The sequence below is a fragment of the Leptodactylus fuscus genome, chromosome 7 (genome assembly GCF_031893055.1).
Source record: "Leptodactylus fuscus isolate aLepFus1 chromosome 7, aLepFus1.hap2, whole genome shotgun sequence".
NCBI lineage: Eukaryota > Metazoa > Chordata > Amphibia > Anura > Leptodactylidae > Leptodactylus > Leptodactylus fuscus.
Window position 1 is genome coordinate 36909208 of NC_134271.1, and position 24316 is coordinate 36933523.

General features: G+C 43.4%; 1 protein-coding gene across 1 annotated transcript; it reads right to left on the reverse strand.

Annotated features, from left to right (window-relative positions):
* Window positions 1-214: 214 nt before the first annotated feature.
* Window positions 215-7280, reverse strand: LOC142212601 (chymotrypsinogen A-like). The gene is made up of 7 exons (XM_075280565.1): window positions 7229-7280; window positions 7040-7143; window positions 2278-2357; window positions 2093-2171; window positions 1810-1990; window positions 1499-1632; window positions 215-376 (listed from the first exon to the last, which is right to left on the reverse strand). The coding sequence occupies exons 1-7, from the start codon at window positions 7278-7280 to the stop codon at window positions 215-217; spliced, it is 792 nt and encodes a 263-aa protein (XP_075136666.1).
* Between the last annotated feature and the right edge of the window lie 17036 nt (window positions 7281-24316).

The following is a 24316-nucleotide window of genomic DNA, read 5'->3' on the forward strand; positions in this document are numbered from 1 at the left end:
CAACAAACTCCCCTTTTTCAAGGCGCTTCCACCCCTGGCGTCAAGTCTGTTTGCGACGTGAATCCACCGAGGATGAGCCAGGGTGACTCAATAGCACCAATTGTTTTAGATGACTAGAAAAAGAAAACTAAGCAAAACATGACAGCACTAACTTAATGCAGTTTCTTTTTATTTGATTTTAAATCTAATGCAAAATATAAATAACATGAAGTTTTTAGTTGGCAGCAACAGTCTGATCGAGCCAGGATCTAAGAGCAGTGACTCTAGCATAAACTCCAGGAGTGGATGTAGAGCAAGTAGAACTTCCCCAGGATACAATGCCAGCCAAGGTCCAAGCTCCATTTCTCTGGCATACAAGAGGTCCACCGGAGTCACCCTAAAAATTTTGATGAACAGAGAAAAGTTTTACTTTTTGGCTTATTTTAGTTAATCAATGGCTTATTTTTACTAGTGTATGTTTACAGATTTGTCACACACAAGTAGCCAGATTGAGTAGCTCCATTTGTGATGCATAAATGCATTCTCCTACTATACATGCTAATAATATGTTCATTACAATTAAACTGATTCCTTTAAAAGTATAAAGTGGTTGTGTAGGGTGCATGGGAAGTTCAGGTTATGGAAGATCATATTAGATCAATGGAATGTGGAGAGAACCTAGAACTGACCCCTGAGGAACCCCAGATGCAGAGTTAAGAGTAAAGTCAGCAAATGAAACATTGAATATACTAAGGCTAGGTTCACATCTGCGTTGGATCTCCGTTGGGGTCCGTGGGCATCTTCAGGTGACCGTTTTAAAGCAGACAGGCTCTCCATCTTTCGGATGAATGCTAATGTGAACCTAGCGATAGTGCGTAGTCAGAAGGGTAGGAAGAAAACAAACATAGAATAGTGGCCCTACATATTTATTCTGAGATTTTGATAACGATGAGATATTCATAGCGTTGATCAACAATATCAAATCGACAGGGATCTAACATCCAGAACCCCTCTGACAAGAGAAGCAGCTGTGGCACTAAAGGGAGTGCTGCTTCCTTCTCACAGTCTGTGATGTAACGTCACGTGGCCTGTTTGCAGCTCAGCTGTTTAAAAAAAGCTGCATCATTTGGGTGAACTTTGCAAACTTTTCACTTCTTACTAAGCACATTATTGTACATTTGTATTGCAACGGTACATTTGTATTCACAGCTTAGCCGATTCACTTGCATAGGACTGAGCTGCTGACTGATGAATTTGATGTCACGTGACCTGTGAAATGGAAGCAGAACTCAAGGTGTACTACTGCCGCTTCAAACAGATAATCTGCTGAGTCCCACTCATCTACCATTAATAATCTGTTTTAAGGATAGGCTATCAATTAATAAGTCCTGGAAAACCCCTTTACTGCCAACATAGTAAACAAATTTGTCACATTTGTCTGCAATGGTTGAAATGTTTTCCAGTAAGTGATTAAAGTAACCAATAGACAATACATGACTTGGTATATATAATGTCATACCATGCAGGAGGAGGCTCCAGATGCTCCAGCGCAGATCATGGTGCTGTGGATTCTGGTTCCCCAGTATCTTTGACAATCAGTGTTGGTCAGAAGAGGCAGAGACACCTGCTGCAGTTTGCTTGGGGTTGTTTGTGCTAGAAGAAAAAATGATATTAAAAACTGTATACAGTAGGACTTCATAATTCAAGAGATCCAAGTGAGGTCATGGTATCTCTTGGTTTCAGCAGAGGTTGCTTATTATGTCAGATAAGAGCCTATATGCTATTACAGGTTAGCATTCTTATATCTGTAATGATCTAGCATTTTCTTACTTGCAGCATTTACGTAGCCCCATCCAGTGGTCACACATCTCTCTCCTCCATTGAATGCATCACTAGAGGCAGCAATGCACACAGGAGCCACACGATCATTAAAAGTAGCAGCGCTGGTGAGCTTCAGAAGAGTGATATCATTTACAATGGTAAAGGAGCTGTAATTGGGATGTCTGAAGACCTATTTAAAAAAAAAGTCTGTCTTGAAATCACCTTTTAGAAATTGATATTTATGAGATAAAATGAACAGTCTTGACGGACATGTTTCCATTGTTCTGCTTACCCTAGAAATAGTTTTAGTTTGAATAGGCTCAGCATTGGAAGATCGGTCGTATTCACCCAGAATGACACGGTGGGAGGTTCTGTAAAGAAAAGATGTGTGACCATTCTAGCTACTTCAGGAAAAGTTTTTGAATTATACGGCACGTGCAAAGTTGTTTTACTATAGAATTAATTCTATATACTTACGTGACACCACAGTGAGCAGCAGTGACAACCCAGAGACTGTTGATCAGAGAACCACCACAGAAGTGGAATCCGGTGTTGTCCTGGAAATATTAAAAACAATATAAAGATTTCTAATTATAAATTAACTTTTTGTTAAAGTTTAAATACCAATAGACACACTAGTATTGGAAGAGACATACAGGAAAGTAAGAAGGGGGATAGGAGTGCAGAGAAGACTAGATAGGTGCTGGTAGTGGGGGATTCGCCGGCATGACTGCCAATTGTCCCCCGCTCCAGCCACTGCATAAGACATCTCCCGAAAATAAGACAGGTCATATATTTCGGAAGAGAATTTAATATGAGACGCTGTCTTATTTTCAGGGAAACAGGGTATCTTGGAGTATCTCAATGTAAAGAATCTTATAACGCCCAATCAGCATGGGTTTATGAGGAATCAGTCCTGTCAGACTAATCTGATCAGCTTCTATGAGAGGTCAGTTCAAGGCTGGGCATGGGTAATGCAGTAGATGTGGTGTATCTGGACTTTTCAAAGGTTTTTGATACTGTACCACACAAAAGGTTGGTATGCAAAATGAGAATGTTGGGACTGGGAGAAAACATATGCATATGCAGCATTTTTCACAGTTTTTTTGCTGCATTTTTCTCTTCTGTTTTACAACCTTTTTTTAATGTATAGGGAATACACAAATGTTTCCGCATGTAAAATTGATATGCTGCGTTTTTAAAAAATTTGTGGGATTTGCCAGCCTTCTCTTTGCTGGTAATGTAAAGCGCAGCATTTTTTTCAACCGCATTTCCGCAATGGGGTCCTAGCCTAAAATGGCTTACTTTTTCTTTGATAGAAGAGTTTTGACGAGCAATAAAATTTGAGTTCAGTGAAATGTGAAAAAGAAAGATCATGTTCCACCTTCAGTAGGGCAACCATTTTCTGATTCTTAAAGAGGTTGACTTATTGCAGTTATCCATTTAACTGCATTGCTATAAGATATGATTACTTGTCTAGAATTCTGAGAATACCTGCAGATGTTGCTACTTTGGTTCACAGAAGGAGGATTGACTTATCCACCCATAGGAATTTATAAATAAGTAAAACTTCACTTTTATTAATATTCCTTAAAAACATACCAAAAAGTGTAAAAACATGTTCCACGCCATTGGCTAACCATATACAGTCCTATGAAAAAGTTTGGGCACCCCTATTAATCTTAATCATTTTTAGTTCTAAATATTTGGGTGTTTGCAACAGCCATTTCAGTTTGATATATCTAATAACTGATGGACACAGTAATATTTCAGGATTGAAATGAGGTTTATTGTACTAACAGAAAATGCGCAATATGCATTAAACCAAAATTTGACCGGTGCAAAAATATGGGCACCTCAACAGAAAAGTGACATTAATATTTAGTACATCCTCCTTTTGCAAAGATAACAGCCTCTAGTCGCTTCCTGTAGCTTTTAATCAGTTCCTGGATCCTGGATGAAGGTATTTTGGACTATTTCTTTCTACAAAACAATTCAAGTTCAGTTAAGTTTGATGGTCGCCGAACATGGACAGCCCGCTCTCAAATGATCTGAAAACAAAGATTGTTCAACATAGTTGTTCAGGGGAAGGATACAAAACGTTGTCTCAGAGATTTAACCTGTCAGTTTCCACTGTGAGGAACATAGTAAGGAAATGGAAGACCACAGGGACAGTTCTTGTTAAGCCCAGAAGTGGCAGGCCAAGAAAAATATCAGAAAGGCAGAGAAGAAGGATGGTGAGAACAGTCAAGGACAATCCACAGACCACCTCCAAAGAGCTGCAGCATCATCTTGCTGCAGATGGTGTCACTGTGCATCGGTCAACTATACAGCGCACTTTGCACAAATAGAAGCTGTATGCGAGAGTGATGAGAAAGAAGCCGTTTCTGCACGTACGCCACAAATAGAGTTGCCTGAGGTATGAAAAAGCACATTTGGACAAGGCAGCTTCATTTTGGAAACAAAAATTGAGTTGTTTGGTTATAAAAAAAGGCGTTATGCATGGCGTCCAAAAAGAAACAGCATTCCAAGAAAAACACTTGCTACCCACTGTAAAATTTGGTGGAGGTTCCACCATGCTTTGGAGCTGTGTGGCCAATGCCGGCATCGGGAATCTTGTTAAAGTTGAGGGTCGCATGGATTCCACTCAGTATCAGCAGATTCTTGAGAATAATGTTCAAGAATCAGTGACGAAGTTGAAGTTACGCCGGGGATGGATATTTCAGCAAGACAATGATCCAAAACACCGCTCCAAATCCTCAGGCATTCATGCAGAGGAACAATTACAATGTTCTGGAATGGCCATCCCAGTCCCCAGACCTGAATATCATTGAACATCTGTGGGATGATTTGAAGCGGGCTGTCCATGCTCGGCGACCATCTAACTTAACTGAACTTGAATTGTTTGTCCAAAATACCTTTATCCAGGATCCAGGAACTGATTAAAAGCTACAGGAAGCGACTAGAGGCTGTTATCTTTGCAAAAGGAGGATGTACTAAATATTAATGTCACTTTTCTGTTGAGGTGCCCATACTTTTGCACCGGTCAAATTTTGGTTTAATGCATATTGCGCATTTTCTGTTAGTACAATAAACCTCATTTCAATCCTGAAATATTACTGTGTCCATCAGTTATTAGATATATCAAACTGAAATGGCTGTTGCAAATACCAAAATATTTAGAACTAAAAATGATTAAGATTAATAGGGGTGCCCAAACATTTTCATAGGACTGTACTTATAGTGAGAAGAAATAGTGAAAAGGGAGGACAGATAAGGGGATTAAAAGTAGCAATTGTGAACAGAGTAGAGATAAGAACATTTATTATATGTGATAAGGACATTTATTATATGTCCTTATCTCTACTCTGTTTACAATTTTCTACTTTGAATCCCCTTATCTGCCCTCCTATAAGAACCAGCGTTGATTGGCTGAATCCTATACAGTGTATAGCATTCAGCCAATCAACGTTGGTTCTGCAGGAGTGATGCTGCAATACTATCCTGCGGGTCTATCATTCTCCCCGTGCCATGTCCTAATCCTTCCACTTTGCTTTTAGGGCCAGTTCACATTAGCACTTGCCTCCCGTTCGGAAGGAGTCCGCAGGAGGACCTCCCCAACGGAATATCAGCGCAACTGCAAGCGCTGTGCACTTAAAGCGCACGGATCCTTTAGAATATAATGGGGTCCGTGTGCTTGCCGCATACTGCCCGCACAAATCATTTGTGCGGGCAGTGCGCTGCAAGCACACAGATCCTGTTATAGTCTATGGGGTCCGTGCGCTTTAACTGCACAGCGCTCCTCCTCAACACTCCTCAACTGCACTTCGCTCCTCCTAAACACTCTCTTCCTGCTACTCGTGGACTTGGTGACTCTACTTTAGTCGAATAGTGGTTTCCCCTGAAATGAGCATTTTTTCCCATAAACTATAATGGGATACGATATTTGATCGAGTAGTCAAATATTGAGGCTCTACTCGAAACAAATATCGAATCTACTCCTCATCTCTAGCTATGAGTTAAAGCAGGGGTAGGGAACCTTTGGCTCTCAATCTACTGTGAAACTGCAACTCCCAACATGCTCCATTCACTTCCATGGGAATTCCAAGAACAGCAGAGCAAGCATGCATGCTGGGAGTTGTAGTCTTGCCACAACTGAAGAGCCGAAGGTTGCCTACCCCTGAGTTAAAAACTAAGGTATGGGGTGCAGAGATAAACAAGTGGACTTTAAATTCCTCCAATAAGACTGGGAAAAGGAGACTGGAGCCTGATCTACAGAAGGGAAATTATGAGTATGTTCACACATTTGAAGTTAGAGAGGAATCTGAGGTGGTCTTTTGCCTCAAAAATCTCTCCAAGGCTAAGGCCCCACATTGCGGAAACGCAGGTTTTTCTGTTGCAGATTTTGCTGCGCTTTTTTTTGAGTCAAAGCCAGGAATGGCTACAAAAGGAATGGGAAATACATAGGAAACTCTGATACGTCTCCCTTCTGCTCAATCCACTCAATAAAAAAAAAACGCAACAAAATCTGCAACAAATAAAGCTGCGTTTCCGCAACGTGGAGCCTTAGCCTAAAACTGGAAAGCTAATGCTGACCCTTGGTTTTTTTTTGGGCAGGGTAGAACCCAAGATTAGTCTCACATGCAATGGATCAAACATGAGTGCCCGGGTTTGTGCAGTAATTCTGCCGCAGTTGTTATAATTAACTTTACATTATTGAATGGTGCTGGTGAAAAGTAGAAACTTTGTAATATATCTTATTAAAGTAATATTTTTCTTCACCACTTTTCAGGCTGAGTTACTTTCTACTTTTTAGTCTGTGAAGTATACTATTCATATTATGCTGCATATATTTGATATTTTTACTCCTAGTTATACTACGACAACGATAAATAAACAATGTAACAGCCAATAATTAGATTTTGGATATGAATATAATTTGTTGAAAATATAGATCCATGATAACTTCAAAAAGCAATGTCTGGTAAATATGTATATTATACTGTTAGTGCGTTGAATGGATTAAGTCAATGGAGGTTTACTGCATATAAGTGGATTTCCATTGCCACAGCTATAAAATACTCTATGTAAATCGCTGTAGAAATGCAGAAGAAACAATCCCAAAAACGCTTGTGTTTTTAACAGCTTTTTCACTTTGCTGTATCAAATAATAAATAAATCTTCTACTGCAAGGTATTAAAATAGGTAACAATATAGAAAATAATTTCATAGTACATACCTGCAGAGACACCTGCCATGGCCATGATCCAGAAACTGCATTCTCACCATTCACAACCCTGGCATAACCAGATACGACTGGCTTGATGCTTGGTACACCACAGCCTGAGGAGTGAATACATAATAGGTATACATGGAAAGAACTAGTAATATCCAATAAGTATTGTAGTACTGACATGCCTCTACTTACCATAGGTACCCCCTAGAAGGGCAAGGCAGGACAGAATCCACAGAAATGCCATAGTGATAAGTGAGGCATGAACAGGTTTTGTGCAGTTTATATACCCTGAAATTGCCAGTTAAAATAGAATTGTAAATAAGTAATGAGTATCGGAAACTGTTATCAGACAACCTTGAACTAATATAGAAAATGTGAACAGATTGACTTGAGAAAATATGTGTGGATGAAGCAGGTGTTCAACAAGATACTTTTCATCATTAAAACACATGATTTTCACTATGTGGTGCAACCATTCATACCATTTCATAATCCTATTAAATTATCATCAAATTATAGTATTAACAATATTAAATTGTATATGTTTATTATTTAGTATATGTAATGAACTATGCATGATATAGTATACATACAGTATCATTTACAAAAAAATTACAGTGTATAATATATATTATAGATTTATAATGTAGTATAATTTACTTTTTCATGGGAATCATAAACATTTGCTCTGCCATGAAAAATTAAAGGGGTTTCTAGGAGTCAGCTGCGTTTTTATTTGAACAATTAAGTGCCTCCTTAAGATAGGTCATGAGTGTCAGATCAGTAGGAATCTGTAGACAACCCCAGGAACTATATAGTGTATGTCAGGGGTGGGCAATTCATTTTCCCATAGGGCCCCGTGAGAAATTGTAACGGTTCTAGAGGGCCATGAGCCTCACAGCAAATTTGGCTCCACCAACTTCTACGCTGACTCCGTCCATTCTCAATCATCTTTCCATGTGCCCCCACAAAGTCTAATCCTCCTACAGTCACCCTAACATTATACACCCCCGCATTATTACGTTTCCCTCCAAATGTCCCAAAGTATTAAGTCCCTTTCCTTGTGCCCCAGTAATAAACTAGCAGAAACTAGAGGGGACATTAAACTAGGGCAGCTGGAAGGGGAAATTAAACTGTGGGGATAGTTGGAGGGGGACATTAAACTGGGGGCAACTAGAGGCAGAAATGTCCCCCCCAGCTACCCCCCATGGTTTAATATTCTCCTCCAGCTGCCCCAGTTTAATGTCACCCTCCATCTGCCCCCTAGTTTAATGTCCCCCCTCCATCTGCCCTCAATTTAACTGCCCCCCTACATCTGCCCCTAGTTTCTCCCTCTTGCTCACACATGCTGTCTCGTCTCTCTTCTTTATCATCCAGCAGCCTCCATTGCCAGCAGCTTGCAGCAAGCACGCAGTCCCGTGTGGTTCCGCCCACTAACAAGTCATAGCCTATCCTGGTGATAGGCTGTGATGACATCATCACAGGTCCTTGAACAAACTTCCAAAAGCTATGCAGCCGGACAGAAGTAGTCAGAGGGCCAGATGTGGCCCGCAGGCCGTACATTACCCAGGTCTGGTGTATGTAGTCAGAAGCAAAAGGTTCTGTACAGTGCAAGACTACAGCATTATACAGAGCTGAAATGAGCTGAAATACCCTGGCCACTACACAATGTAAGGAGCGTTCTGCTTCGGGCTTTTTACATTGTATAGTTCAGGTGTAAGAGAATGCTGAGAACAGTTAAGGGACCCTATACGCACCGCTATTTTGAGGCCGCCGCAAAATCACAGCCGCAAAATAGCGCCACGTATACGGTACCGGCTCCCATTGAAAACAATGGGAGCGTATACGGCCCACAAAAGCTCCCGCGGCGTCTACGTGCCACATTACGTGCCAAAAGACATCGTGTGAACCCGGCCTAATGGCCTATCTGATCTTATATTGATGACCTATCCTCCTGTCTTTCATACTCTGCAGTGCTGCAGACTAAAAAAATTATCGAGGAGCCATTGGCTCCTAAAATAAAACATTTAGAAACCAAAATAATTTTTTTGCATAGTTCATTGCTGTTCACACATACACACTAAATATTGCTTTCTCCAATGGCTCACACACAGTATAATGCTCTCCCCATTGCCCACCCTCCACCCCCACACTTGATCCAATATTTAGCACAGTATACATATATATATTTAGCACCACACAGTGTAATGCTTTCAGCATTGGTCCTCACACATATTATAATGCTCTTCATAGTGCCCCCATACTAACACAATATACTATCTTCCTCAGTGGACATACACTATAAATGCTTCCCTAGTGGCCTCCTCACACAGTGTAATGCTTTCTCAGTGACCCTACCCCCATATAGTCTTGTCCTAGTGGACTTGACATACAGTAGTATTATGCTCTCCCGTGTTTACTCACATACAATATAGTACTCTCCTCAGTGACCCCACACAGGGTAATGTTCTGCCCACTTCCCCAACAGTATATGCGTAAAATGATTTCAAATGGCCCCCACATGCTGGTTCTGCCATATAAATTAAAAAACAAACAACTACTCTTAGCTCAATGCAGTAGGTCTGCACCAAGCTGCAGACATACAGTAACTAGTGGCAGTTTGAACGGTGGAGCAGGAAGGTATGGTGTCAGAGCTCCAGGCCGGTGCCTCCACTGCACTGCACGGAGGCTGCCAGGCCAATCTGTCTTCTGAGCCGTGTCCGGTGCTTCTGGTCCCTAGAGGAGGAGACTTGGAATAGTCTGAGGGGGATTCCGTCTCCTTCTGGGACCAAAATCATACTTCCAGGGTCAGGAGGGTCAGTGGTGGGCCGGAGGTTATTTAGGCCTCATTCTGGCATTGGCCTGCCGCTGGTTATTCAGTTCTCTGGGGATCAGCTCACTCTGTGCTCTTACTTCTGCCTGTCCTGCTCTCCTTGCCTCCGTATTGTGTTCCTGTTTTCCTGGCCTGCATGTATGACCCTGCTTGCTTCCTAGACCTCTACTTGACCTCTGATATGGACACCTCATGACCGCCAGTGTATGACCCAAGCTCTTCTGACAACTCTTCTGCTGCAACCCCTGTTACCTGGTGACCTCCTGTGCACCAAAACGGCTTGATTGACTATGTCCTAACTACCTCTGGATTCTATGTGACCTCCTGTGTACTGACTTGGCCTGTACGACTTTCCTGTGGTGCTTCCGCCATCCCCTGTCGATAATTAGCACTGCACTCAACTCTGCTGACCAGCTTCTCCTGTTCCTTCACCCACTGAGGTGAGTGGTTTTAGGGTTTTCGGGTTCCACTGCAACTTGTGGTGCGCTAAGTGGGCGACGATCTCTGGGTGGTTAAGGTTCTGGGTCCCAGAAGAAAGTCCAGCTCCACCATCATGAGCTCTAGCGAAGACCTCTGGGGCCTGGTTCCGTTCCAGTTTGGAGAGCATTGGTCACTTGGTGCTGTTTTGCTTTGATGTGTGGGGGATTCTGATTGCCTGGGACTAACAGTCCAATATTGTTGTACTAGGATCCTAACATATAGTCTTTCTGCTTCACCATTCTATTCATGCTATCTGCAGACAGTGTTGATTTAATTGCTTTGTTCTATTTAACCACTTATGGACTGCCCATTGACTTTATACATCCAGAAAGTAGTTGCCTTGTTCTGATAGGACGTACCGGTACACAGCGCCACAACTCTAATGACACCTCGGGTGGCTCTCCGGAGGGGGCGGCAAAATGTTGCAGAAATGGCATCAAAAGAGACACACTGCATGTCCATCCTGTTCAACCTGCAATCCCCCTCCCCCATCCAGAGAAAGGTAAAAACCTCATAAGGTACAGTGCAAATCAATTCTCCATCCATTGCTGCTGCAAACTGACAGTCAGAATAAAGGCCTGGCTCAACTTCCCAACACCTGGAAGAGCTGGAAGGTGTACTATTGCTGTTCTACAGGGAAGCCGCCTCCCGGGGGAGGGGGTCTCTCTCCTCTCCCCATTAGCACCGTAGATATTTCTACACACTTATTCTGTGGCTTTTTACTTAGTCATGACAATCTCCATAAGCTTAAATTGCCATTTTTTTGGACAAGTAGAGTGTCCAATCAATGCTAAGTATTCACCCTAACACTAAACCCTTCATGCTGATTGGATGGATTTTTGCATATGTAATTAGATGTGTTTTCTGCCATTTTGGTGGTTGTTTGGCAGTCATGTAGCAGATAATTGTAGTGCAGTCTCCTATAGGATGACATCATCTGCATAATGAAGATTCATTTGGCTTGTCTTTTTTATTTATTATATTCATTCATTCTCTGCGATTTTTTTTTAAACTTTTCTTTTGCTAAACTAACGCAGGAGAGCTGCTGCTCTCCTGCACTGGTTCAAACCTATATATATATATATATATATATATATATATATATATATATATATATATATATGGGTTGGGTGCATGGAGAAGTGAAGAGTCAAGGATGTCTGTGCTTCAAACTTTACAGAGTCAAGTCACAGCTGCAAGAAGTGGTCATGGCGGTTCAAAGGGAAGGGATGGGAAATGTGGGAAGACGTCTCCTGTAAGTATTACTGCACAAAATATTACTGCATTGCATTTACTGTAATGTTACCGCTAGCTCCCCCAACCCCCCCTCCCGCTGTCTGAGGTGGATGATCAAAAGATGATCACCCCCCCTCCACCCCAGACTAAATACCCGGGGGGGGGGTGTCTTTTGAACATCCGCCTCAGGCAGCAGAGAGGCTAGGTTCACCACTGCTGGTACGTCCAATCGAAACACAGCAGCTGCCCATGATCGTGCAGCTGCTGAAACTGGGAGGTGGCTGTAACTTCAGCCAGAGCTCCCAGAGAGAAGGCAGAGAAGGTTTATTATGCGGCAGTCACGTGATCCGCCAGGCTCAGTTACTTACAAGAGCTGCTGCATCCTACAGGACCCAGATCAGCTCTACTAAGGTGTATAGTAGCATACAGGAGGCTGTATTCCTCCTGCAACTGGGGCTAAATGTACTAGCCCCAGTGGCAGGGGAACTCAGTCTGTAATACAAAAAAAGAAGTGATCAGATGTCCCCAAAGGTCCCTTATGACCTTATGGGGACACAATCTGAAAAAATAAAATAAAAAATTAATAAAAAAGTTTTAAAAAAATGTAAAGAAAATAATTTCAAAAAATAAGTAAAATAATACACAAATGAAACGCCATTATTATAGGTTATAGCCCCACCCCCGATGACACCGTACAAAATAAAAGTTACCGTGACGGAGAGGAAAAACTATTTTATAAAGTTTTTCAGTAGCACTTTGTGTTATTAAATAAAAAAAAAAGAAAAGTGAAAACCAAACACAATTTCCCTCCTATTTTGTCTATATTTTCCCAGATATAAATAAAAACAATATAAAAATAAAGCCCTATGTGTCCCTGAAAAAAAAGACACAAAAATTAATTGAATGAGATATATGAGAAAACTGCACATACAAAAAAAAACTAAAGTGTGTCTGGTCCTGGACCAGAAATTGGCCTGGTACTGAAGTGGTTAAAAAAAAAAAAAAAAAACATTAGATACATTTATTCAGATATATATATATATATATATATATATATATATATATATATATATAAATTAAAGCCCTGAAATATCATTTGAATAACATAAATTAAAAAAAGTTATAGTCTTTAAAACTTGTACCCGTCATGAACCAGGAAAAATGGCTAGACTATGAAGTGGTTAAAATAAAATAAACCAGAAATCTAATACGTAGATTAGTTTAGGGCTGGCACGCAGGGGACGCAGAGGCCAGGCTAGTCCTGTTTTTTTGTACATTAAGATCTTTTGTCTGGGTGTAATGCCCTAAGCCTGTGATGGGTCCTAGAGGTGGCACTCAGAGTCCTCTCTTTGGGCACCTATCTGTGGAAAAGATTATACTGTGTGGGGGCCACCATAGAGCAAATTGTACTGTATGGGGGCCACTGTGGAGCAGATTATACTGTGTGGAGGCCACTGTGAAGCAAATTGTACTGTGTGGGGACCACTGTGCAGCAGATTATACTGTGTGGGCGTCACAGTGGAACAGAAAGCTCTATAAAGCCCCATTTGTATGACCATATTTTGCAGGTCTTTAATTGTGTGCAATTATTAAGGTTAAATTGCCATGTTTGCACTTTGTGATAAATTAGTGGGTTTTGGGTTGCAGTTTGGGCACTCAGTCTCTAAAACATTTGCCATCACTGCCCTAGGCATAACAGAGTGAAGCAGCTATGTTATTGAGCTCCATGTCCCTGCAGCAGATAAAATCAGATTACTGACTCCCAAGTTATGCCAAGGAAAAAGAAAAGCCCCTTCTTCCACAACAGCAGTCCATTCTCCTATATAAATCATTACCTCCATTCCTCTATGCTCTCTCTTTGCTGTTCCTCTGATACTCCAAGGAGGCCTATACCTCTGGATCAGAGGCTAGAATGACGGGTTGTGTCTATGTATTTGTGTCTGTGTTGTCTGACACTTCCCCTCCGACATTACAGAGCTTAGCAAAAAGTTGCTGCAGTGGTTTGTGCACTTTTGATTTGTAAAAATCCCCACAAAAAAAAAAACAGTAAAAAAGACTGTCAACAAAGGACTGGTTGCGCAAGAGAGATGTTTCATCACATGATATGATAAAGGAGAAAACTCTGTGATAGTTCTGATGATTTTCTAAACTATTTAAGTATTACTAATGCACGTTCAAAGTCTACTGCTCATATAGAAACCTTTAGGCTAAGACCGCATTTTATGAAAAAGCTGCTTTTTTTGTTGCAGATTTTGCTGTTCCACAGTGGCCTCCACACAGTGTAATCTGCTGCACAGTGGTCCCCACACAGTACAATTTGCTCCAAGGTGGCCCCTGCACAGTATAATCTGTTCCACGGATGGGTGCCCAAAGAGAGGGCTCTGAGTGCCACCTCTGGCACCTGTGCCATAGGTTCGCCATCACGGTGCTAGGATAATAAGTGTAACCAAATTCCTTTAGTAGTCTTTTGAGTGATTTCTTTATTTCTCTTCTGCATTTCTTTACATGTGCATCTTCCTCATCTGTGCAGTCTTGTTTTCCTACAACTACCATGATGCTTTACGCCACTCAGAGCTGACTCATTCCACCTGCCTCTCTCACTCCTTCCCCCTTCCTTTCTCACTCACAGCCCCTACCTGTTTCTCTAGCTAGCCTTCCCACTACTAACCCTTCCTAACCAACTTATCCCCCTCCAACACATCATACTTACCTATCTTCCAATCTGGATCTTCTGGGCATGGGACATCACTTTTTCTGGGTGACCGACACCTCCACTTCTTGATGTATGTGCTGCAAACGCCTGCACAATAGAGCTGGTGTTCCGGCCATTGTGCATGTCAGGCACTCCAGCTTTCCGACCCAAAAGAAGTGACATCCTGTGCCCAGAAGATCTAGACCAGAAGACAGGTAAGTATGATGGGATGGGGTGGGGCATTTAGTATAGGTGACATTCCGTTTCTCTCCTTATGCAAATAAAAGGTCACCGGAAAATCAGAAAATGTGCCCTGGTGATTTCTGTAAATATAGATTTTTCGTACCCTAAGTAATTTAGAAGGTAGGAATGGAGGGGGTGGGGTGGTTGATCGCTCATCTCTACTCAAAATGGACCAGAGGAAGGGGGCCACATGGTGGCTCAGTGGTTAGCACTGCAGCCTTGCAGCACTGGAGTCCTGGTGCTCAAATCCCACCAAGAGCAAAAAACCGTCTGCAAGGAGTTTGTATGTTCTTCCCAAGTTTGCATGGATTTCCATCCCATATTCCAAAAAAGACATACTGATAGGGAAAAATGTACATTGTGAGCTCTATGTGGGGCTCACAATCTACATAAAAAAAAAAAAAAAGATGGACCAGAGGAAGTGAAGGAGTTGTCTCAGGAGCTGAGAAAGAAAATTATAGACAATATGTTAAAGGTAAAGGTTATAAGACCATCTCAAAGCAGCTTGATGTTCCTGTGACTACAGTTGCACATATTATTCAGAAATTTAAGATCCATGGGGCTGTAACCAACCTCCCTGGACATGGATGCAGGAGGAAAATTGATGACAAATCAAAGCGACGGATATTACGAATGGTAACAGCCCAGAAAAACTTCTAAAGAGATTAAAAGTGAACTTCAAGCTCAAAGACCATCAGTGTCAGATCACACCATCTGTCGTTTTTTTTTTGGTTTTTTTTTTATGTAGATTGTGAGCCCCACATAGAGCTCACAATGTACATTTTTTCCTATCAGTATGTCTTTTTTGGAATATGGGATGGAAATCCATGCAAACATGGGGAGAACATACAAACTCCTTGCAGATGGTTTTATGCCCTTGGTGGGATTTGAACACCAGGACAGGACTCCAGCGCTGCAAGGCTGCAGTGCTAACCACTGAGCCACCGTGTGGCCCCCCATCCATCGTTGTTTGAGACAAAGTGGACTTCATTGGAGACAACCACGGAAGACTCCATTGTTGAAAACAATCATAAAAATGCCAGACTGGAGGTACTATGAGGCCAGCATGCTTCAGAGAGTCCTGGACTGGTGCCACTACTCCTCTTTTAAGCAATGGATCTCCCTAGAGAGTGCCTTTTCCGGTCCTCCCCTCCACCTTCTTCCCTGGTTGGACTCCTTGCCCTCTCTCTCCCAGAGGTCTCACCCTACCATTGGTCCTACCCTCCGGGTGTGCAAACCCCTTTTTAGTAAAGAGCAGACTTCACCTTAGCTCTCCCCCTTCTTTCCTATTCAAGGTAACCCCGCCTTCCCGGCGGACCTCTCCCCAGGGCCCTTCCGGCAGTGGCGCGAGGCGGGCAGGCAGAGGGCTATGCATTTTCGTGCTGGGAATTCTTGGCGTTCACACAGGGATCTACTTTCAGATATGGATTTTCCTCCTCCAGAACTTTGGAAGGTCTTGCAGCTCTCCCATTTTCTCTCCTCGCTACCCAGCTCTGCAGGCTATAACAGGCCCCTCACGAGTTTTAAGAAGGCCTAGTCTGATTCTGGATGGTTCAGACACTCTCTCTCGGACTTTTATCAGCTCTTGATCTCCTCTGGGCCATGGATACTCCTTTCTATCTAAATGGGAGGCGGACCTAAATCTGTCCTTCTCGGACTTGCAATGTACTAGAATCCTTGAGTTTGCCCATAAGAGTTTGATTGCTTGTAAATATCAGGAGGCGGTTTATAAGATCCTGACTAGGTGGGACACTTCTGCACATCTTCTGGAGCTGTCCTGCACACACTTTTGAGAAGGTGTTCACTAATTGATTGTTCAGATCCTTCAATTTCCTCTTCCCTGTACGCCGGCCCTCTTCCTTTTCCACCTTTCAGACAGGTCTGCCCTGCGGCACATGATTAACGCCGCTAGGGCATGTATTCCAGTGCTCTGGAAATCGTCTTGCCTTCCTTCTCTTTGCCACTGGGTCCACAAGGTGGAAGACATTCAGTGCATGGAGGACCTCACGGTGTCCCTGAGGGATGTGTGTGCCACCGTTATGGATGCTTGGACGCCATGGATTCTCTTCCAGGGTTCTTGACCATATAGAGATCTGATGAGTTGAGCCGGTACTGTTTGTCTGCAGAGTTTTAAAGATGTTCTCTAACTTTCTTAGTGGTGACAGTCTGTTAGATTGATCGGTTGCCATGGATACGACCACTAATGCAGAAACTTTCTAAGGTCAGAAAATCAGTCATGATTTCTTTATTGTGGCCGGGATATCTTCTGATCCATGTAGTGTCCCCGCCTGATGACCCAGCTACAATACGACAATCATAGCTGGGTTCCTGACAAGTCCCAGACCATAGAAAGTTTCTGCATTAGTGGTCGTATCCATGGCAACCGATCAAGATAACAGACAGTCACCACTAAGAAAGTTAGAGAAAATCTTTAAAACTTTGCAGAATTTTTAATTACTTATATTTGCAAAAATGTTTAACTTTTAATTATCTACAAGTAAAGATATGATTATGTACATGGGAATACCCCTTTAAGGGGACCATCATTTCTGTCCAGGCCTGTTTCTTGAGTTTTATTTCTTTCTAAATTCTGTTTAAGCATGGTTGAAAAGCAATGTCTGACTTTCATTTGTTCATTTTCATGTAATTTTTATTTATTATTACTTTTGTCAGATTCAAGTTATTTGTGTGATCATTGTGGGTTTTTCTTTCATTAAATGAGGGGTACCAACAATTTTGTCCACATGTGTGTCTATCTATCTATCTATCTATCTATCTATCTATCTATCTATCTATCTATCATCTCAAGCACCCTTGCATGAGTTAAAGGACTGCCATACGCCTGATCAATAAATAATTGTCTACATTGTAAACACAGTCTTTTACTCTGCTACTGGTAATGTCTTTGGCTTTCATCTTATAATTAGCAATATGAGAACCTTATAACGGAAGTAAGAAGTAACATGGTTTTAGAGAATGTTTACCGTATTTTTCGGAATATAAGACACTCTTTCCTCCCCCCCAAATCTGGGAGGAAAATGGGGTATGTGCCGTGGTCTGAATGTTGGGGTGGAAGGGAGCGGAGGAACAGGGTCATAGCATTGCCCCACTCCTGCAGCCGCCAGCTTCCTGCAGCGGGGCTTCCTGCAGTGAAGCTTCTGCAGTGGCAGGAGTGGTACGATGAGTGGGCCCTGGGCTTTGAGAACAGGTTGTCCAAGCGAACTCATCCTGGCATCCGCCATGCTATTACCGTGGATGCTGGGTCTGTAAAGATGATGGCAGCCACTCTGCTGCAGAGTGGTCACCATAGCTACTGGGTCTCGACTGTAATGTACAGAGGCTGTAAGGACCGCTGTAAGGCATAACAGAGGCTGAATGAGCCACTGTGGGGCATAATAGAGGCTGCAGGGGACGCTGTGAGGCATAATTCTGCGTGAAAAGAACATTTATAAAAGCGTTCAATAGGGGACATTATGAATAGAAGGGGCATTTTTTATGGGGGTCGGGTGTGTGGAGAAGTGAGGAGTCAAAGAGTTGCAAACTTTACAGAGATAAGTCACAGCTGGATGATGTGGTCATGGCGGTCCAAAGGGAAGAGATGGGAAATGTCAGAAGACCTCTCCTGTAGGTAACAAAATATTACTGCACTGTATTCACTGTAAGGTTACCACTAGCACCCCCACCCCCTACCCCTGGGATAGGGGATACATAGGAATACATAGTGATAGGGACATCAATGGATCCCTCCGTATGTTGTAGAGGTCCTAATTAGAGATTAGATCGCAGGCCTGGAGAAGTCACACGCACAGCTGATGGTGTACCAAGTGAATTCTAATTTTATTGTAAGAAAAAGGTAGTTTAAATACATTACAGACAAAGAGCTGGCTTGGCTATTCTAATTAGTATAACATGATTGGTTATAGAGATATAAGATAAGCCTGGCACATGACTATTGGCTGAGGCTCATTATAACTTTCCAAACTGGGATGGACTTTCCCATGAAACAAAGAAGGATTCAAAATACTTATGTGTGAGCTAACATCCCAGACTATGTCTATATGTACAGTATATATCATGGCAAAAGAGATAAGATGACATGCTCCAACCTAATTAACAATAAGTTACATAAACTCTGTGTCTATACACACTCTAAGTGACCTTCATATACCATAAAATATGACAGAGTGCCCAAATACCATAAGATTAATACTTTTGTTGGTTATGTGTCCATACATCATGTAAAGGAGATAAGAGATATACAAAGTCAGCTGCATCTTCTCAAAATGAGGCCCTTGAGAGATAAGGATTAGCAACCTATGCATTAACATTCATTATCACATTCCTTAAAGTCTAACAAGGGGCCTCCTTGACTTAAGCAGAAAAATATATACTTATACAATTTATATGTGAAAGAGTACAAGATGGCTGCCAAAATACAAGATTAGAGGATTTGACTCTCACAATAGGCTAAGGCCCCATGCTGTGGAAATGCAGCTTTTTTTGTTGCAGATTTTGCTGCGTTTTTTTTTAACTACTACTCTCAGCATTCACCTCTATGGGCAGCTGTATGGGGGGCGAATAATATGACAACTTGACCCAGTATGTTTGCATATTGTTGGCAGCACATTCCCTGTTTACACATAAAGAGATGTTGCTGACAGCAATGTTTTTTAGACAAACTTGCCAACTCTTCTGTAACTTCCTTGGGCCTCCCAAAAAAAGAATCCCATGGCTTTTTCACCTCCCCTTGCAAAAAAGTAATTAATTCCTGGACAACCCATTTAATGACTACCATAGACTATCCTATTGGAAACCAACTCAGCTCTCCCCAATCTAACTCCAAAAACTTTTTTCAGCTTTTCCAAAAGACCAATGGTGAAAAGTCAGAGCTTTCCACTATCAACACCATGTTCCTAGAGCACATATGAAAGAAACTCAGGGGAAATTCAAAATTACTTCTTTGCATACACCCCACCTTATGTAAATAAATCTTTGAGGTTTATTATATCTGCATTATCAACCCTGTGTATTACATGTTTTATTCTAGTTTCTAGGCTTACCCTTTTTTTTTGGACCCTCTTGATACAACTTTCCCTATCCCGCTTTTCAGTCCCTTCTCCCATCCCCTTTTCTTTCCTTTTTGGAGACAGTCCACCAAACATCATTCAGTTTTTACCTCAAAATATTCTTGAAATAATATTGAATATTGATTATTAATTTTTAAATTTTTCTTATTAGCTGCTCGACAAGTTATACCCAGGTTTTGGAGGTTGACAGAGGCCCCTTCTCAGGTTATGTGGGTGGAGCCACATGAGGAGCTGGGAGCGATCACTCGTGCTAGTCAGACTGTGGTCAACTCCACCTGCATGCCCTGGCATGCATTCTACTTTTCACGTGACTTTGAGACATGGGTCTAGGGCAGAGGACTCCTATCTGTCTGACTCCCAGAATTGCACTGGGCCGCAGATTTCCTTTACCTGCTTTTCTATTATCTCTCTTTTATTTCTTATCTTCCCTTTCTTCTCACCCTTAATCCCTCTCTCACTTCCCCCTTGGTGACTGCTAAGCGTGACACCAGGTTATGTGGCCACACCTTTTATTTTTTTTTATACTTGCCTACATTCCTTATTTTTTCAGCTCCTTCCAAAGATATGCAATAGGATTTAGGTCAGGACTCATGGAAGGTCACTTCAGAATAGTCCAGTGTTTTCCTCTTAGCCATTCTTGGGTGTTTTTAGCTGTGTATTTTGGGCCATTATTGGATCATTATAATAGTTTGTGGGTCGTGAATCCCAAAAATTTAAGGTTCTGCCGAACATGAAATTTTTGCAATATTTGCAGGGTCCACCCTATAGGACATTATACTGTGTGGGACTTAATAGTGTGTGGAGCAGCCACTGTAAGACATTATACCTTGTGAAGGGGCACTATGGGACAATAAACTGTGTGGAGGGGCCGTTATGAGAAATTATGCCATATGGAGGGGCCACTTATGGGACATTATGCCATGAAGAGGGGCTGCTATGGGACTTTATACTGTTTGCAGGGGTTGCTATGGGACATTATGCCTTGTGAAGGGGTGGCTATGGGACATTATACTGTGTGAAGGGGCCACTGTGGGACATTGTACTATGTTTAAACTGAGCGTTATACTGTTGGAGGCCAAGAAAGGGGAAACCCAAATCACAAAGTATGCCTGTTAGGATAAGGGCCGGAGCCTCCACAACGCTGTGCAGACGTTGCCAGCCCTCTCCTCTCTGCGTTCCCATGTCCCCTGCTTCCAAGTTCCCTGCATAAAGCACCAAACAAAAATAAAAGTAACATACTAGCTCACATTTACTACTAATAATAATTAGAGATGAGCGAACAGTGTTCTATCGAACACATGTTCGATCGGATATCAGGGTGTTCGCCATGTTCGAATCGAATCGAACACCACGTGGTAAAGTGCGCCAAAATTCGATTCCCCTCCCACCTTCCCTGGCGCCTTTTTTGCACCAATAACAGCGCAGGGGAGGTGGGACAGGAACTACGACACCGGGGGCATTGAAAAAAATTGGAAAAAGTCATTGGCTGCCGAAATCAGGTGACCTCCATTTTAGACGAATAGTGGATTTCAAATCCGGGTCATATGAGAATGTGAACTTTGTGACTATGAGACAGAGATAGCTGTACAGGCAGGGATAGCTAGGGATAACCTTTATTTAGGGGGGAATGTTATTAAAAATAACTTTTTGGGGCTCTATCGGGTGTGTAATTGTGATTTTTGTGAGATAAACTTTTTCCCATAGGGATGCATTGGCCAGCGCTGATTGGCCGAATTCCGTACTCTGGCCAATCAGTGCTGGCCAATGCATTCTATTAGCTTGATGAAGCAGAGTGTGCACAAGGGTTCAAGCGCACCCTCGGCTCTGATGTAGCAGAGCCGAGGCTGCACAAGGGTTCAAGCGCACCCTCGGCTCTGATGTAGGAGAGCCGAGGGTGCACTTGAACCCTTGTGCACCCTCAGCTCTGCTACATCAGAGCCGAGGGTGCGCTTGAACGCTTGTGCACACTCTGCTTCATCAAGCTAATAGAATGCATTGGCCAGCGCTGATTGGCCAATGTATTCTATTAGCCTGATGAAGTAGAGCTGAATGTGTGTGCTAAGCACACACATTCAGCTCTACTTCATCGGGCTAATAGAATGCATTGGCCAGCGCTGATTGGCCAGAGTACGGAACTCGACCAATCAGCGCTGGCTCTGCTGGAGGAGGCGGAGTCTAAGATCGCTCCACACCAGTCTCCATTCAGGTCCGACCTTAGACTCCGCCTCCTCCGGCAGAGCCAGCACTGATTGGCCGAAGGCTGGCCAATGCATTCCTATGCGAATGCAGATTTAGCAGTGCTGAGTCAGTTTTGCTCAACTACACATCTGATGCACACTCGGCACTGCTACATCAGATGTAGCAATCTGATGTAGCAGAGCCGAGGGTGCACTAGAACCCCTGTGCAAACTCAGTTCACGCTAATAGAATGCATTGGCCAGCGCTGATTGGCCAATGCATTCTATTAGCCCGATGAAGTAGAGCTGAATGTGTGTGCTAAGCACACACATTCAGCACTGCTTCATCACGCCAATACAATGCATTAGCCAGTGCTGATTGGCCAGAGTACGGAATTCGGCCAATCAGCGCTGGCTCTGCTGGAGGAGGCGGAGTCTAAGGTCGGACCTGAATGGAGACTGGTGTGGAGCGATCTTAGACTCCGCCTCCTCCAGCAGAGCCAGCGCTGATTGGCCGAATTCCGTACTCTGGCCAATCAGCGCTGGCCAATGCATTCTATTAGCCCGATGAAGTAGAGCTGAATGTGTGTGCTAAGCACACACATTCAGCACTGCTTCATCACGCCAATACAATGCATTAGCCAGTGCTGATTGGCCAGAGTACGGAATTCGGCCAATCAGCGCTGGCTCTGCTGGAGGAGGCGGAGTCTAAGGTCGGACCTGAATGGAGACTGGTGTGGAGCGATCTTAGACTCCGCCTCCTCCAGCAGAGCCAGCGCTGATTGGTCGAGTTCCGTACTCTGGCCAATCAGCGCTGGCCAATGCATTCTATTAGCCCGATGAAGTAGAGCTGAATGTGTGTGCTTAGCACACACATTCAGCTCTACTTCATCAGGCTAATAGAATACATTGGCCAATCAGCGCTGGCCAATGCATTCTATTAGCTTGATGAAGCAGAGTGTGCACAAGGGTTCAAGCGCACCCTCGGCTCTGATGTAGCAGAGCTGAGGGTGCACAAGGGTTCAAGTGCACCCTCGGCTCTCCTACATCAGAGCCGAGGGTGCGCTTGAACCCTTGTGCAGCCTCAGCTCTGCTACATCAGAGCCGAGGGTGCGCTTGAACCCTTGTGCACACTCTGCTTCATCAAGCTAATAGAATGCATTGGCCAGCGCTGATTGGCCAGAGTACGGAATTCGGCCAATCAGCGCTGGCTCTGCTGGAGGAGGCGGAGTCTAAGATCGCTCCACACCAGTCTCCATTCAGGTCCGACCTTAGACTCCGCCTCCTCCAGCAGAGCCAGCGCTGATTGGCCGAATTCCGTACTCTGGCCAATCAGCACTGGCTAATGCATTGTATTGGCGTGATGAAGCAGTGCTGAATGTGTGTGCTTAGCACACACATTCAGCTCTACTTCATCGGGCTAATAGAATGCATTGGCCAATCAGCGCTGGCCAATGCATTCTATTAGCGTGAACTGAGTTTGCACAGGGGTTCTAGTGCACCCTCGGCTCTGCTACATCAGATTGCTACATCTGATGTAGCAGTGCCGAGTGTGCATCAGATGTGTAGTTGAGCAAAACTGACTCAGCACTGCTAAGTCTGCATTCGCATAGGAATGCATTGGCCAGCCTTCGGCCAATCAGCGCTGGCTCTGCCGGAGGAGGCGGAGTCTAAGGTCGGACCTGAATGGAGACTGGTGTGGAGCGATCTTAGACTCCGCCTCCTCCAGCAGAGCCAGCGCTGATTGGCCGAATTCCGTACTCTGGCCAATCAGCACTGGCTAATGCATTGTATTGGCGTGATGAAGCAGTGCTGAATGAGTGTGCTTAGCACACACATTCAGCTCTACTTCATCGGGCTAATAGAATGCATTGGCCAATCAGCGCTGGCCAATGCATTCTATTAGCGTGAACTGAGTTTGCACAGGGGTTCTAGTGCACCCTCGGCTCTGCTACATCAGATTGCTACATCTGATGTAGCAGTGCCGAGTGTGCATCAGATGTGTAGTTGAGCAAAACTGACTCAGCACTGCTAAGTCTGCATTCGCATAGGAATGCATTGGCCAGCCTTCGGCCAATCAGCGCTGGCTCTGCCGGAGGAGGCGGAGTCTAAGGTCGGACCTGAATGGAGACTGGTGTGGAGCTATCTTAGACTCCGCCTCCTCCAGCAGAGCCAGCGCTGATTGGTCGAGTTCCGTACTCTGGCCAATCAGCACTGGCCAATGCATTTCTATGGGGAAAAGTTAGCTTGCGAAAATCGCAAACTGACAGGGATTTCCATGAAATAAAGTGACTTTTATGCCCCCAGACATGCTTCCCCTGCTGTCCCAGTGTCATTCCAGGGTGTTGGTATCATTTCCTGGGGTGTCATAGTGGACTTGGTGACCCTCCAGACACGAATTTGGGTTTCCCCCTTAACGAGTTTATGTTCCCCATAGACTATAATGGGGTTCGAAACCCATTCGAACACTCGAACAGTGAGCGGCTGTTCGAATCGAATTTCGAACCTCGAACATTTTAGTGTTCGCTCATC

Coding starts and splice junctions, on each gene's coding strand:
- LOC142212601 (XM_075280565.1), bottom strand. CDS start 7,280: ATGGCATTTCTGTGGATTCTGTCCTGCCTTGCCCTTCTAGGGGGTACC. Junction 7,144..7,228: donor CCTTCTAGGGGGTACCTATG/GTAAGTAGAGGC, acceptor TTCACTCCTCAG/GCTGTGGTGTACCAAGCATC. Junction 2,172..2,277: donor GCTGCTCACTGTGGTGTCAC/GTAAGTATATAG, acceptor TTTTCTTTACAG/AACCTCCCACCGTGTCATTC.